The sequence below is a fragment of the Lemur catta genome, chromosome 8 (assembly GCF_020740605.2).
Source record: "Lemur catta isolate mLemCat1 chromosome 8, mLemCat1.pri, whole genome shotgun sequence".
Classification (NCBI taxonomy): domain Eukaryota; kingdom Metazoa; phylum Chordata; class Mammalia; order Primates; family Lemuridae; genus Lemur; species Lemur catta.
In genome coordinates, this window is record NC_059135.1 from 31,054,613 (window position 1) to 31,069,701 (window position 15,089).

At 37.9% G+C, this 15,089-nt stretch overlaps 1 protein-coding gene across 2 annotated transcripts; it reads left to right on the plus strand.

Moving 5' to 3' along the window:
* The first annotated feature begins 16 nt into the window (after positions 1 to 16).
* PPIL3 (peptidylprolyl isomerase like 3) lies at positions 17 to 11,661 on the plus strand. 2 transcript variants are annotated; one of them, XM_045559787.1, is made up of 7 exons: positions 22 to 107; positions 1,259 to 1,334; positions 2,445 to 2,519; positions 3,425 to 3,518; positions 4,153 to 4,220; positions 7,347 to 7,465; positions 11,288 to 11,661. In XM_045559787.1, exons 2-7 carry the CDS (start codon positions 1,332 to 1,334, stop codon positions 11,412 to 11,414), a joined length of 486 nt encoding a protein of 161 aa, XP_045415743.1. In that variant the 5' UTR covers positions 22 to 107; positions 1,259 to 1,331; the 3' UTR covers positions 11,415 to 11,661. The 2 variants fall into 2 exon arrangements, with proteins under 2 accessions (XP_045415742.1, XP_045415743.1); XM_045559786.1 differs by lacking the exon at positions 1,259 to 1,334 and having other exon boundaries at positions 17 to 107.
* The last annotated feature ends 3,428 nt before the right edge of the window (positions 11,662 to 15,089 follow it).

The following is a 15,089-nucleotide window of genomic DNA, read 5'->3' on the forward strand; positions in this document are numbered from 1 at the left end:
TCCGGTCCTGCGCCGGAGCTCCTGGCGTTGTGGCAATGGGCTGGGGGAAGGAGTTGAGCGGAAGTGGTCCAGACCGTTTTACAGCCCAGTCTGAAGAACTGCTTGAGGTAGTTCTGGGTTATACTTCTTGTTCCAGTGTAATTATTAATAGAGCGCCCTTTCACCGTCAGATTTCAAGTGGGTGGGGATAAATTACAATATTCGTCTAGTTCTAGTCGTTTTAGTTTGAAATAGGAAGGAGGTGAAGAAGTAAGGGGCGTTCTCTCTAATGGGTCCCACGCTTAACTTCCGCTAGTCCAAAGAAATTATAATTTTGAACCAGTTGACTTATAGAGGCATCTTTGGTTGCCTTTTTCCTGTTTTAACAACGGCTGTGCTAACTGAAGTGGTTAAGTGACTACGGAGGAACGTCATTCATTCTTTAACGTACTCAAATGCTTGCTGAGCTGTCTGTTGGCACTGGTTTAGTTCTTGGGATGGTTCGAGTGAATATTCTGGGCGGAGAGGCTGTTGGAACGTCAGAATAAATAAGGAAAGTACATAGTGTGTTAGTAATACGTGCTATGGGAAAAGGAAATAGGGCAGGTCCTAGAGTTAGAGTAGTTTTGTTTTTGTTTTGAGACAGTATCTCGCTCTGTCTCCCAGGCTGCTGTGCAGTTGCATCATCGTATTATAGCTCACTGCAACCTCAAACTTCTGGTCTTAAGGGATCCTTCTGCCTCAGCCTCCCCAAGTAGGTGGGACTACAAGCACGCGCCACCCCGCCTGCCTAACTTTTCTAATTTTTGTAGAGACGGGGGGTCTCGCTCTTTTTCAGAACTAACTCCTGATCTCAAGCAATCCTATCCCAAATTGCTAGGATTAGAGGTGTGAGCCACTCACCCTGCCTAAAGCAGTTTTAAATAGGGTTGTTAGGGCGATTAAACTTGACACATGAGCGGAGACTTGGAGGTGAGGAAATTAGCTGTACAAATGTCTGAGTGTAAGCGTTCCAGGAAAAGGGAAAAACCAGTGGCTAGACCCTAAGGTGGGGAGGTACCTGGAGGACTTGCAAGGAGGCTCTTGAAGAAGAGTAAGAGAAGTGGGAAGGAAATTGGGGGCTTGAGTAGGGTAGGGTTTCTCTTCATCACTATTATAGCTGGATTTTTATTAGGGGGATGCCCTGCGAGGATTTTTTCTTTTAAATATACGGTACAGATGAGTGTGAGTTAAAATGATAGAAAAATGATCTTAATTCTTTTTTCTTTGGGGAATAAAGACTTTGTTTTGAGTGTCTCTCGGGAAGACTGTGAGATATTAAATAGTCCTTCCTGAAACCATCAAGAAGAAAAATGGTAAGTTTTGTAGAATTCATATGAAATGCCTTCCATAAGACATTGTAAGTAATTTTTAGAAATTCAGTTAAGGGAAGTAAAAGTGCATGGAAATTCTAGTGGCAAGACAGAAATTATAGGCTGTGGAAGCATACAATATAGAATGATCCGTTAAAAACCAGAAATAAACAAAATTGTTTTTAAATTCTTTAATGTTTTCACTTAAAATGCACAGAATTTACCTGTATGGAAAAAGATTGATTACAAGTTAGAGACGGAAAGGGGAAGTTGGAGGAGGAGAAGAAAATAGCCAAGTGTAATACTTTTAATTGGGTTCCTTTGCTGTGGGTCCAAAGTGAGCAACTAGAATTTGAAGTGGAAGAAAAGCAGTGAAAATAGTACCCTGCTCCTCCCACACACACTCTTATCTGAATCTTCAACCTGGCCATGCTGTCTAACTGCTACATACTGTGGTAGGAAGAGAAATGAAAAAGGAAGCCTCCAAATAGTTTTCTCCCTGTCTGGAATAGGGTATCAAAGGAGTATACAAGTTACTAAAAAACAGGTAAACAAAAACAACAACAAAAAAAAGTAAGAAGGAGCACTATAGTTACCTCTGCACATTTAGGATATAGAAACACCCTTTCTGTGTTTGTTATCTTTAGTAAATAAATGAATTGTTTTTAGCCCTATTTTTCAGAATTAAAGTACTTAAAGAAAATGATGGAAATTATGTTTTGAAAAATCCTTGTACTATCATTTATCAGTAAATCATGATGTTGGTAAATTGCCATATAAATCAGTAATGCTAACATAACAATTTTTAAATTTTTATTGATGAAAAAAATCAAAGTTAAAATAATTATTTCCATCACAATATTTGCTTCCAAATTGTTAGCATAGATAGCACTTTATCCTAACATTTATATTTATCTTCTGGAGTTATTTTTCTGCCTTTGCAGTGAATTTTGAGGAAGAAGTACAACTTCCTGCTATGTGGATGAATAATCTCTGAAGTGGTATTTCTTTCTGTCTGTTTTTATTCAGATTGTCATTTTGAACTCATTCAGGGAAATAATACAGTGCATAAAGTCACCTAAGGATATCTCGTTTGCTCTCTCTCCTTCTTAGTCTGTGACATTGCATACAGATGTAGGTGATATTAAAATAGAAGTCTTCTGTGAGAGAACACCCAAAACATGTGAGGTGAGTACCATTATTTACATAGTAAATATCAGCTAAAATACAACAGGATAACAATTTGGAAATCAAATTATCTAACCTGAACAACAGCAAAACTTTCTGTAAAACCATTTTAAGGAAAAACTAGCCAAGATATCTTCTGGCCTAATTTCCACTTTTCTTTCCTGACGTCAAAGATGGACCAAAGAGAAGGTAGATAATTTTTCTGTAACCATAGAATGGCTAGTATCTTTTCCTTTTGGCTCATTTGTCCTCAGGAAACATAATCATTAGGATATTAGAAAAAAAACTGTTGTATACATTATTTTACCTGTTTGAATGACAAGGACAGAAGGAAGAAGAGTCAGCTGTATGTATGTATTCATTCACACATACATATATGAATTGTGAGAGGCTGTCTTGCCAAGGTCTGAGGATACAGTGATTAGCAAACAGACATTTCTTGCCTTCTTGGAACTAATATTTTTGCTGGGAAAATAGGCAGGGTGGGAAGATTAAGTAATTCTAAAAGGTGATAATGCCTTGAAGGAAACAAGGGTTGAGATAGAGAATAATGGGAAAGGAACTACTTAAAGGAAGAAGGTAAGGCAGGCCTAGTCAAGGAAGTGGTACTTTGATTGTAGAAGGTATGACGTCATCTCCATCGCAAGAGATATAAAAAGAACATTCTATGTATAGAAGTAGCAGAAACAAAGGCCCCAAGAGGGGGAAACCTGCCCTTTTTGGATAAATTGTCAGAATGCTGATGGGGTTAATGTAGTGAGTAACAGGGAAGGGGTTCTTAAATGAAATGTAGAGATAAGCCAGTCCTGCAGGGCTTGTTAGGCCCTGCTGAAGATTTTGTATTTTATTCCAAGAGTAGAAGGAAGCTGTTGAAGTGTCTCAATCATTGTTTTTATTCTCTTCAGAATTTCTTGGCTCTTTGTGCCAGTAATTACTACAATGGCTGTATATTTCATAGAAATATCAAGGGTTTCATGGTTCAAACAGGAGATCCAACAGGTAAGTTATTCCATTAACTAAAATCTAGGGAATTAGATATATAGTATGAAGAAGAGGGTAAAAGGAAAATACAAAAAGAAAAGCATGTAGAGTTTTTATAACCGGCTGCCTTACCATAGCAAAAATTTTTTTTTTTTCTTTTTTTGAGACAGAGTCTTGCTCTGTCTCCTGGGCTAGAATCCAGTGGAGTCATCATACCTCACTCAGCCTTCTGAGTAGCTGGGACCAAAGGGGCACGCCACCACACCCAGCTAATTTTTCTATTTTTTGTAGAGAAAGGGTCTCGCTCTTGCTTAAGCTGGTCTCGAACTACTGAGTTCAAGCGATCCTCCTGCCTCAGCCTCTCAGAATGCTAGGATTACAGATGTGAGCCATTGCGCCCAGCCCATAGCAAGAAATTTTAAGCAGAAGCTATTAGCACCTACCCCTAAAATATTGATAAGAAGGGTTGTTCTTTCTTGGGTTTTGTAGGTATTTTTAGTCTTCTGTAAAGGGAAAATTGGTAAAGTGCAAGAGGCCATATCAAATTTTATGTGTATTTAAAGAGTTATACTATAAAGCAGCCCTTAACTTTTAGGAAAGAGCCCTTTTCAACTTTAGATACTTCTTTTGATTTGCTTGTCTTGTAATGTAGGTACTGGAAGAGGAGGTAGCAGTATCTGGGGCAAGAAGTTTGAGGATGAATACAGTGAATATCTTAAGGTATATCTCCAGTGCTTCAAAAATCTGTTTTCTCATGCCTTGGTTACACTTGGAAACTTGATACATGTGTTGTATAATAGTAACACAAGTTAACATCATTACTAAATGAATATACTTTTTTGTGGTTTTGCACACTTGTTAAATGATGTCAGGGAGAAAATTATAAGTGGCTGTTCTTGTCTGACATTTAAATTGGAATCTCACCATCTCATGGATCTTGATATTAAGTGAGCCCAATCTGAAATATTTAACTATTAGTAGTAATATACCAAAGGAAATTAATATCTCACTATAAAATTCATGTTAGAATGACATGAATCAGTGGCCTTTTTTGAGAGTGGGGAGGAAAGATTATCAAACCTGGTTGCAATATTGCCCATAGTCAATCCTCAACTTTTATCATTTTCCTTTTTTTTTCATTTATTTTTTATTTATATATATTCATCGGGTACAAGTGCAGTTTTATTACATTGATACATTGCATTGTGGTGAAGTCAGGGTATAATTTTCTGTTAGATGTTTGAAATTCCTGTATTAACTTGACTTAATACCTGTGGTAGATCTCAGCTAGGTTAAAGAGAAGTGCATATAAATAAATCTTCATCATGGTAAATTAGAGATTTTTAATATCATTTGTTATATTTTTCTGTACTTTTCAAACTTTTTAAAGAGTCCTTTTTTTTTTCTAAAATTAACAACTAGTGCTCGCCTATTTTTAAAACTCAGTTTTACTTCCCATAGATAACTTAAGTTAACTATTATATGGTCTTTCAAACTTTATATCTGCATATAATAACTTTATAATTAGAAGAAAGCTGATAAATTCTCAAGAATATGCAATTGAATGTATTATATTTCAGTTACATTAAAATATACCCACAAACATCCTGAAAAAGAATTCATTGTGGTATATATCTCTGAATGATGATACTAGGAATAATTTATCTTGTTTTTGCTTTTCTTTTTTTTTTTTTTTGAGACAGAGTCTCGCTCTGTTGCCCGGGCTAGAGTGAGTGCCATGGCGTCAGCCTAGCTCACAGCAACCTCAAACTCCTGGGCTCAAGCAATCCTACTTGCCTCAGCCTCCCCTAGTAGCTGGGACTACAGGCATGCGCCACCATGCCCAGCTAATTTTTTCTATATATATTTTTAGTTGGCCAGATAATTTCTTTCTATTTTTATTAGAGACAGGGTCTCACTCTTGCTCAGGCTGGTCTCGAACTCCTGACCTTGAGTGATCCACCCACCTCGGCCTCCCAGAGTGCTAGGATTACAGGTGTGAGCCACTGCGCCTGGCCTGTTTTTGCTTTTCTATCATAAGGAAATATATTAGCTTTGTTACAGGAGTTGGGGTTGATAGGTAATAAACTTTTTGAAAAGTCAACCTTTTCCTGAATTAGAAACTAAACACTTTCTAGGCATTAATTGCTACGTTAATGACGGTTTCCATATACCAGTTGAAAACCAGTGACTGGCTGTGAGCAAATCACCTGTGGAAAATTCAAAACTATAAACGATCAGGGCCTTACCCTCCAAAAAATAGAGATGAACAGTCAGCAGGACCGGTTAGGACCTTGACTGCATTTTAAGGTTCCTTGGTGATTCCTTTGCAGCCAGGGTTAAGAACCATTATCTTGTAAAATACACCAAGGTTGCAGAAGTATAATGAATGTTCATATACTGACCCAGCAATTCCATTCCCAAATGTTTACCCAAAAGAAACTTGTATGTGTGCACAAGAGACATGTACAGGAGTGTTCCTAATGTACTATTTGTAATAGTGAAAATCTAGAAACAACCCAAATGTCCATTGATTATAGAGTGGATAAATTTTCGTATATTCAATAGTGAAATATCACACAGCGGTAAAAAAAAAAAAATGAATGAACTATAGCTACATATACATGTATGAATCTAAGAAACTATAACAATTTAAGTGTAAAAAGCATTTCCTAGGAGACTAATGTTGTGTGATGTCATATTATAGAGTTCAGAAGGAAAAGGAAACAATGTATTGTTTAGGCATCTATAAGTGTATCACAATAGTGGTTACCTCTTGGAGAGGTTGAGGTAATAGTTGGAGAGGAGCTCATAGGCATTTGCAACAAATTGGTCAATTTTAACTCTGAAAGCTGGGAAATATGTTAATGGGTGCTTATTAACTTAAAAAATGGTACCTATATTCTTGTGTGTGTATTAAATATTACATTTGATTGCTAGGTATCTTTTAGGGAGACAAAGCAATAATATTTGGTGTAGCTGCATCTCTGTGGCATGTTAGTGACACCTGATGAATAGCTAAAGCTAGAATAATCAGTGGAGTTACTTGAAATATATTTTATATTTGGGCACCTCCCTGTAACATGTTCACAGTCATGTCTTTAGTCTTTTCAGTAAGGCCCTCTTAATTCCTGTCCACATTCCCATGTACACAAATAGTATTATGCTGTTATAGCTGGATGAACTCTTAGATCATCCAGTCCTGGGGTTATGAACGGACTGCCCTTAGGGGGAAGATCCACGGGTGCATTCTCTATGGCCATCAGTTTAAAAAAAAAACTTTTAATGCCATTAGTGAATAGATAACTGTTGAATCATTTTGCCAGACTCCACCTCTCCCTAATGCTTATGTCCTGCCCAACTGTCATTTTATCTGCTTGACCCTTGTGAGCATCTGAACTATGAAAAGGCCCCTGAACTAGTTCAACTTCCCTTGTTTTACAGATAAAGAAACTAGCAAGAGTCCAGTATATATAAGAAGAGATTATGGGGATTTTGATTTTGTTGTCCACCTGATCGTTTTACTCCAGCACACTATCCCTTAATAGAAATGTAAGGATTATTTCTGTTATACATTGCTATTGCTCAGTGTTTGTGGCTGCACTTCTTCAAAGTGAAAATGAAATTAATTGAGAATAGGATTTGTTATATAAACAATTTACATACAAGTTTTCAGGGATACAGATAATACAGAAACTGAACATTTGGATTAGCCCTAATAGAAGCTGGTTAAATGTTTTTTCTTGGTCCCTTAAATATTAACAAGGTAAAAAGTGCATGTCTTGTTTTAATCTTATATTTGGAATATTTATATTAAAACATAGCTAATACTTTGGTCTTTTTCAGCACAATGTTAGAGGTGTTGTATCTATGGCTAATAATGGCCCAAACACCAATGGATCTCAATTCTTCATCACCTATGGCAAGCAGCCACATTTGGACATGAAATACACAGTATTTGGAAAGTGAGTATTTTGGTTCTGGTTTTCTTTGACATTTCAATGCAAGGGGTACATTTGCTTGGCTGTGATAGTAGCATAACTACTATTGAAAAGAGCAGTATGAGAGCAAGTGCACCTAGAGTTTAAGTCCACCACTTACTAGCTCTGTGACTTTGGGAAAGTTGTAACCTCTCGGAGCCTCATTTTACTTAATTTGTAAAAGAGGGGCAAATAATTTTTTTCAGGATTGTTATGCAAATTAACAGTAATGTGTCTGTTTTCATTAAGAATAGCATTTCACTGCAACTAACAGAGCTGGCAAATAGTGGCATAAACAAGATGGACTGGCATGGTGGTTCCAGGCACCTCTGTCTTTCTTCACAACTATCTTTATCTTCCATCAAGCATGCTCATGGTCATAATTTGAGCAGTGCAGCTCCACTCAAAACATCTGTGTGCCAGACAGAAAGGAGGAGGAAAGACAAACGGTACTTGCCAGCTGAGTCAGCCTCCTTTTAAAGAACTTTGCTGGAAGACTCAGAACTTAGTAATGTGGCCACCCCTTACCAAAAAGGGAGGGTAGAAGATGGTCTTCAGCTGAACATATTGCCACTCTCGCTAAAACCAGATTTCTCTGCGTAAGAAGAAGGGAAGGGTGGATCCTAGGGAAGTGTTTAGCAGTTTCTGCTAGAATATCCATTGCAAGCGCTATACCTGGTTTTATAAATTTTATAAATCAGGGGGAAGTAATTCATCTGTTCATTCAATAGATATTTACCATGCTTAAAAATAGACCAAGGCACAATTCTAGAGTTTGTTCTAATAGTTTGGATGCCAAGTTAGGTTAATTAAAAATAGATGACTGTTAAACTTTTCTTTTTCATTCCATATATATGTGTCTAATTTATACACTATTAAGGTTCAATGAAACTAATGAACTATTACAGCATCTAGTAGTTTTTGTACATATGTAAATAATCCAGTTTCCCTTCCTTTTATTTTCTCCCATCATTCAAAATTATTTATCAGTAATAACCAGGATTTATTTTACAGGATTTGTGACAAAACTGTAGCGTTTAGAACAAGGGAAGATGATCCATAGCTTTCCTTTGTCTCTCCAAGAGGCCCATGTCCCAGATAATTGACTAGACTCAACCGCCTCTGTTCTACCTGCCCCTATCCCCCGCCTGTTTTTCTTTTTTCCTGAGACCTGGGTTTCCTATATCCTCTGTTTCTCTTACTGACTTACAAGGTGGGAAAGCCCTTAAGATTTACAATTTAGAGGCCGGGCAAGGTGGCTCACACCTGTAATCCTAATCCTAGCACTCTAGGAGGCTGAGGCTGTCCCATTGCCTGAGCTCAGAAGTTCGAGATGAGCCTGAATAAGAGCCAGACCCTTGTTTCTACTAAAAATAGAAAAAATTAGCTGGGCGTGGTGACACATATCTGTAGTCCCATCCCAGCTACTCAGGAGGCTCACTTGAGCCCAGGAATTTGACGTTACAGTGAGCTATGATGATGCCACTGCACTCTAGCCGGGGTGACAGAGCAAGACTCTGCTTCAAAAAAAAGACTTACAATTGGAAGACTTTAATTGTCCCACATTTCAGAGTAAAATAAAAAACTTGGGGTTAAGTTGCCATTTTAATGGAAATACAAAATAAAATGCAAATGTGTTGTTTTTTAAAGTACATACTACTTGTTGAACCTCCCTAATCTGAAAGTCTGAAATCCAAACTGCTTCAAAATCTGAAACTTCGTGAGCACTGACATGATGCCACAAGTAGAAAATTCCACACCTGACCTCATGTGATGGATTGCAGTCAAAACTTTGTTTCATGCACAAAATTATTTAAAATATTTTATAGCCAGGCACAGTGGTTTATGCCTGTAATCCTAGCACTTTGGGAGGCTGAGGCAGGAGAATAGCTTGAGGCTAGGGCTTTGAGACCAGCTTGAGCAAGAGCAAGACCCTGTCTCTACAAAAAATAGAAAAATTAGCTGTGTGTGGTGGCGCATGCCTATAGTCCCAGCTACTTGGGAGGCTGAGGCAGGAGGATTGCTTCAGCCCAGGAGTTTGGCATTGTAGTGAGCTATGATGATGGCACTGCACTCCATCCAGCCTGGGCAACAGAGTGAGACTCTGTTTCAGAAACAAAAATTGTATAAAATTACCTTCAGGCCATGGATATAAGGTATACATAAAACATAAATGAATTTCATCTTTATATTTGGGTCCCATCCCTAAGATATCTTATTATGTATATGCAAATATCCAAAATCAGGAAAAAATCCAAAATCTGAAACACTGCTGGTCCCAAGTATTTCTGATAAGGGATATTTAGCCTATACGAATCTTGGGAATTGATTTGAATTACACTAGGAGGTATAATCTAAAAAGCCACTCTTTCTTAGCAAATGTTTTAGACTCCAATTTCCAGAACATGTATTTGAAGAATAGCTGTCAATATTTTTTCTTGGTGTTAATATGAAGTGGAGTTGCTGGAGGCTGAGTTAACTGTCAGTCTTCTCTTGTCCTGTTGTTGTTATTATCACTTTTTATTGTTGTCCAGAAGCAAAAAGTGGAAACACCATATTTAAACGATAAAGTATGTATCCACCTACTTCAGGACTTTCAGGGTAGGGCAATACTAATAATAGTGTCATCCTACATACTTTCTCCAGGTATTTTCTATGGCAAAGAAATCCTTATGACTGGTATGATATTGTGATATAATAAGCAATATATATTTGGTCTTTATTTTTGGTTACTGGCACAGGGCTCCTAAAACCCTTGGAATTTCCTGAGTGGTAGGAGAGGAATATTTTATTATTCATAATTAGCCCCTTTCAACTATATTTGAGTTTATGCTAATGAGGTGATTCTTGATGGGCCCCTAGATAGCTTCAGGATGGGAGCCAGCTGCCCAAGGAATCAGCCATGGAATTAGAGAATTGGAACTTTCAGCTGTACTTTCCAACCCCCTATCCCTGACCTCTAGGAAGGAGAGGAGGAATGAAGATGGAGGCCAGTCACCAATGGCCAGTGATTTAATCCGTGGTGCCTACATAATGGAGCCTCCTGGAAAACCTCAACAGGGTTTGGAGAGCTGGGTTGAGGAGCCCATGTAGGTGTGGAAGCTCTGTGCCCCTCTCCTATACCATGTCCTATGCAGCTCTTCCATTTGGCTTTTCCTGAGTTGTGTCCTTTATAATAAACCATAATAATAAGTAAAGTGCTTTCCTGAGTTCTGTGAGCCATTTTAGCAAATTTTCAAACAGAGCCAGGGGGTATGGGAACCCCCAAGTCATACCTGGTGTGGCAGAAGTACAGATCACAACCTGGGACTTGGAACTGGCATCTGAAGTGGGGAGCAGTCTTGTGGAGCCAACTTGTGGGGTCTTTGCTCACTCTGAGTAGTGTTGGAATTAAATTGTAGAATACCCAGAGAATTGGAGAATTGGGAAAATCCACATATTTAGTATCAAGTTTTGTGAGAGTATAGAAAAACAATTTGTTTTCCTTTAACTGGTTATATTGGCCCCATCTGTAACTATTCTGTGACTGTATGAGTGAGGTAGAATATAATTTTAGGTACATTGATGGAAATATTCTTACCCTTTGTATTGTTGACTAAGGGCATGAAAACAAATTTTTATTTTGAATTTTGATCCATATGTACGGCAGAAAATCAAGTCAATATTTTGTTGTACATTCAACTAGAGAATTTAAAGAACTATAAAACATGGTCCTTTTCTCTTAAGGAGACTATAATTGCTATTGAAATGTGGATATCATATTTCAGTCTGAGGAAATTTTCATGCATCGTACTGTTTCTTTTTCAGGGTAATAGATGGTCTGGAAACTCTAGATGAATTGGAGAAGTTGCCAGTAAATGAGAAGACATATCGACCTCTTAATGATGTGCACATTAAGGACATAACTATTCATGCCAATCCATTTGCTCAATAGCTATAATAGACCTGGACAAATACTTGGCAAACTATTTGCTGGAACACACCTATTGTGGTTTGCCTAGTTTTAATGATGTCAGAGATTGCATCATCCATCTGTTTGTTTACAACTAAGATCTTCTATGAAATGGTGGTATCAAGAAGAGCCCAACAGCTTTTATCCTCATTCTTAGAGCATGTTCTTTACACCAACTATTACACAATGTATTTTTCAAATTTTAATATAAAAAATACCTTTTGTTTAATTTTTGTTACATATAAACTTTCATTTTTAAATGCTAAGCCTCAGTTAAGTGCTGACATTTTTGAGTACCCTAATTACATACTCCTACTATATCTAGTCCATACCTGGAAGTATTATTTTCTATTAATTATTCACTATATGCAGTTAGGAGGGACAGTGTAGAGAGATTGTCTAGAAAGGCCAGCCCGTCTATTTGCTATTTTGTCTAGTCTTTAGATTTATAGTGAAGGCTCTAAGAAGTTCTAGAATATAGTAAACATTCAACATTTCCCAACTGATTTGCTCATGGACATTTCTTAAAATCATGTCTTTTAAAATATTGAACAATAGAGCTCTACAGAAGATGCATTTGAAAAATGCAATGAACTGTTTAAGAGCACAGCAGTCCTGGTCTGTGTTTTAATCACAGCTGTGTCCGCTACTGTGTGACTTTAGGCAAGTTAACCTCTCTTTAGTATTCTCACCCATAAATAATATTCCCTCATAAGACTATTGTGAGGATAAATGAAATAGTGTGTTTAAAGCTTCTGGCATGTGGTAAGCAAATGGAAACTGCTCTCCTAAATATTCGTGTGTACCACAGGGCTCTCACCTAATCAAGCCATTTATCAGGCTCTACCATTGATTTCATCAGGAATCATATTCCACTCACTGCCTAGATCATTTTGATTAGATTTGGGTATTCCTAAAATTGGTACCAAACATTTGTCTTGATATCAGTCCTTGGTTTGTCTCATTTCTCCTATGGCTGATCTAATTAATGTGTTGATTCATTCTTTTTCTTTTTTTTTTTTTGAGACAGAGTCTCACTCTCTTGCCTGGGCTAGAGTGTTGTGGCATCAGCCTAGCTTGCAGCAACCTCAAACTCCTGGGCTCAAGCAATCCTCTTGTCTCAGCCTCCCAGGTAGCTGGGACTATAGGTATGCGCCACCATGCCCGGCTAATTTTTTCTATTTTTAGTTGTTTGGATAATTTTTTTCTATTTTTGGTAGAAACAGGGTCTTGCTCTTGCTTGGGGTGGTCTCGAACTCCTGAGCTCAAGCAATCCTCCCGCCTCTGCCTCCCAGAGTGCTAGGATTACAGGTGTGAGCCACCGTGCCCAGCCTGCCATTTTTAACTAGTGGTGCCAATGTGGTGATTTTTTGGTTCTTAAGAGCTTATCTTACAATGTCTGCTCAGTTACAGCCATAAAAATATCATAGATAGGGTGGTATACTGGCTGCCTACCTTGGGCTTAATGAGGATCCAGGTCCAGAACATTGATTACTGTTGGCTTATGTTGAGTTGATTGGTTCTATGTAGTAACTGGCAGTAAGTATAACTGCAAAGAAGACTCAAATATTGCTCATTAGCCTGTTTTTCTCTTCTTTAAAAACCAAGTAACATGGTTTGCCATCTTACCCATGGTTGGCAAACTACAGCCCTCAGGCTGGCCACCTATCTTTTGTAAATAATGTCTTGGAACATAGCTATACCCATTTGTCTACATATTGTCTCTATTGTCTCTGGCTGCTTTTTGCTACAACAGCAATATTGATTACTAATAACAGAGACCAAATGGCCTACAAGCCTAAAATATTTTGAGTCTCCATTGTCTATCATTCCACTCTCTATATGTTCATGTGTACTCTTTTTTTAGTACCCACTTATGAGTGAGAACATGTGATATTTGACTTTCTGTTTGCTTGTTTCATTCAAAATAATGACCCCCAGTTTTATTCATGTTGCTGCAAAAGACATGATTTCATTCTTTTTTGTGACTGAATAGTATTCCATTGCACATATACACCACATTTTCTTTATCCAATCCTCCATTGATGGACATGTAGATTGAGGGAGAAATTCCATCATAGTAACTTGTGAAATTTATCTATAGTTGTTTGGGTATGTTTAGCAGCTCAAATGTTAAGTAAATTTATGGAATCCCAATCTCTGGAAGCTAAAAGCTAATCACAGTGTGCTAGTCATTGTGCTAAGCACTGTACATTTATGTTCTCACTTAATCCTAACTATCTGCAAGTTAGGATTCCACTAGTATTCCGCTATTGCAGGTAAAAGTTGCAGTAAACAACTTTATGTAAAGAGCTATTTAGTGTTTAAAATAATTTCTGTAGGAGAAATCACCACAGTAAAATTACAGAGTCAAAGACATTGGAACAGAGTTTGGATTAGTTATTTCATTATATTATACTTTAAGCTCATCCACTCACTCCCTTTGGTGTGAAACCATGATTATGTGGCACCTTCAGATAGTCTAAATCAAGTGTTACAATGTGTACTACTCAGGTGATGGGTACACAGAAAGCCCAGGCTCCACCACTGCACAATATACATATGTAACAATTCAAGTTGTACCCTGTCAATGTATTAAAATTTTAAAAATAAATAAATAAATCTAGTATTGGCAAACTTTTCCTGAAAGGGCCAGCAAAATATTTCAGGCTTACAGGCCATCTGGTCCCTGTCACAACTAATCAATATTGCAATCAACATTGAAAAAAATCTCACTGGATATTGCCAAAATTGCCTTCCAAAATGGTTTTAAATTTAGCAAAAAGCCATTTACTAATTTGGGAAGTACCTAAAATTTCATTTACAAAATTATTTTAGTGCATGTTAATGGGCTAAGTTGGGAATCCTGGCTATAGTACCCCTCCCCCGGTTCATTTAAGTCCTAACCTCCAGAACCTCATAAAGTGACTTTTCGGAGATAACCTTCACAGAGGTAATTAAGGTTAAATGAGGTCGTTAGGGTGGGCTCCAATCCAACATAACTGGTTTCAGTATGAGAAGATATTAGGACACCGACTGCAGACAAAAGACCGTGTGAAGACAGGGAGAAGGTGCCCATTTACAAGCCAAGGGGAGAGGCCTTAAAAGAACCCTGCAGAAACTTTGATCTCGGACTCGTTTAATGAGGAAATGCTTAAACGCGAACATCGCCACTTCACACCCCCAGGCTCTTGCTAATTTCTTCACTTTTCAAAATCTTGGGGATATCTTTCAAATCCAATTTCAGTGCATGTGAGCCCCAGCAACTAAAAGCTAGGGTTTTTTTCGTTTTTTGTTTTAATTTCCCCACTGGTTTGGTGATAAAAACTAGTTTTAAATAGGTCTCAGAACCTTAGCAAAAGCTGAAATCCAACCAGTTACTACTTTGGAGCTATTTGACGCTAGTGGTGTAGCATTTTTGAAACATTTTAATTATCGCAATCAGGGTACATGCTATTTTGTATTCTGCTCCCCTAACTCTTCTTTGTTTCTTCGTTCACAAATACAATTTTAAGAGAACGAGAAGGAGAGTCTTTTCCCCGGTCGGTGCCGTTCTTTCTCAGGATGCAAACTCAAACCAACATGGCCGCCGCGGCAGCTTTGCTTCGGCTCCCAACGCGGCGCCTGCGCACAGGGCGGTCACGCGCGCGCGCGCGC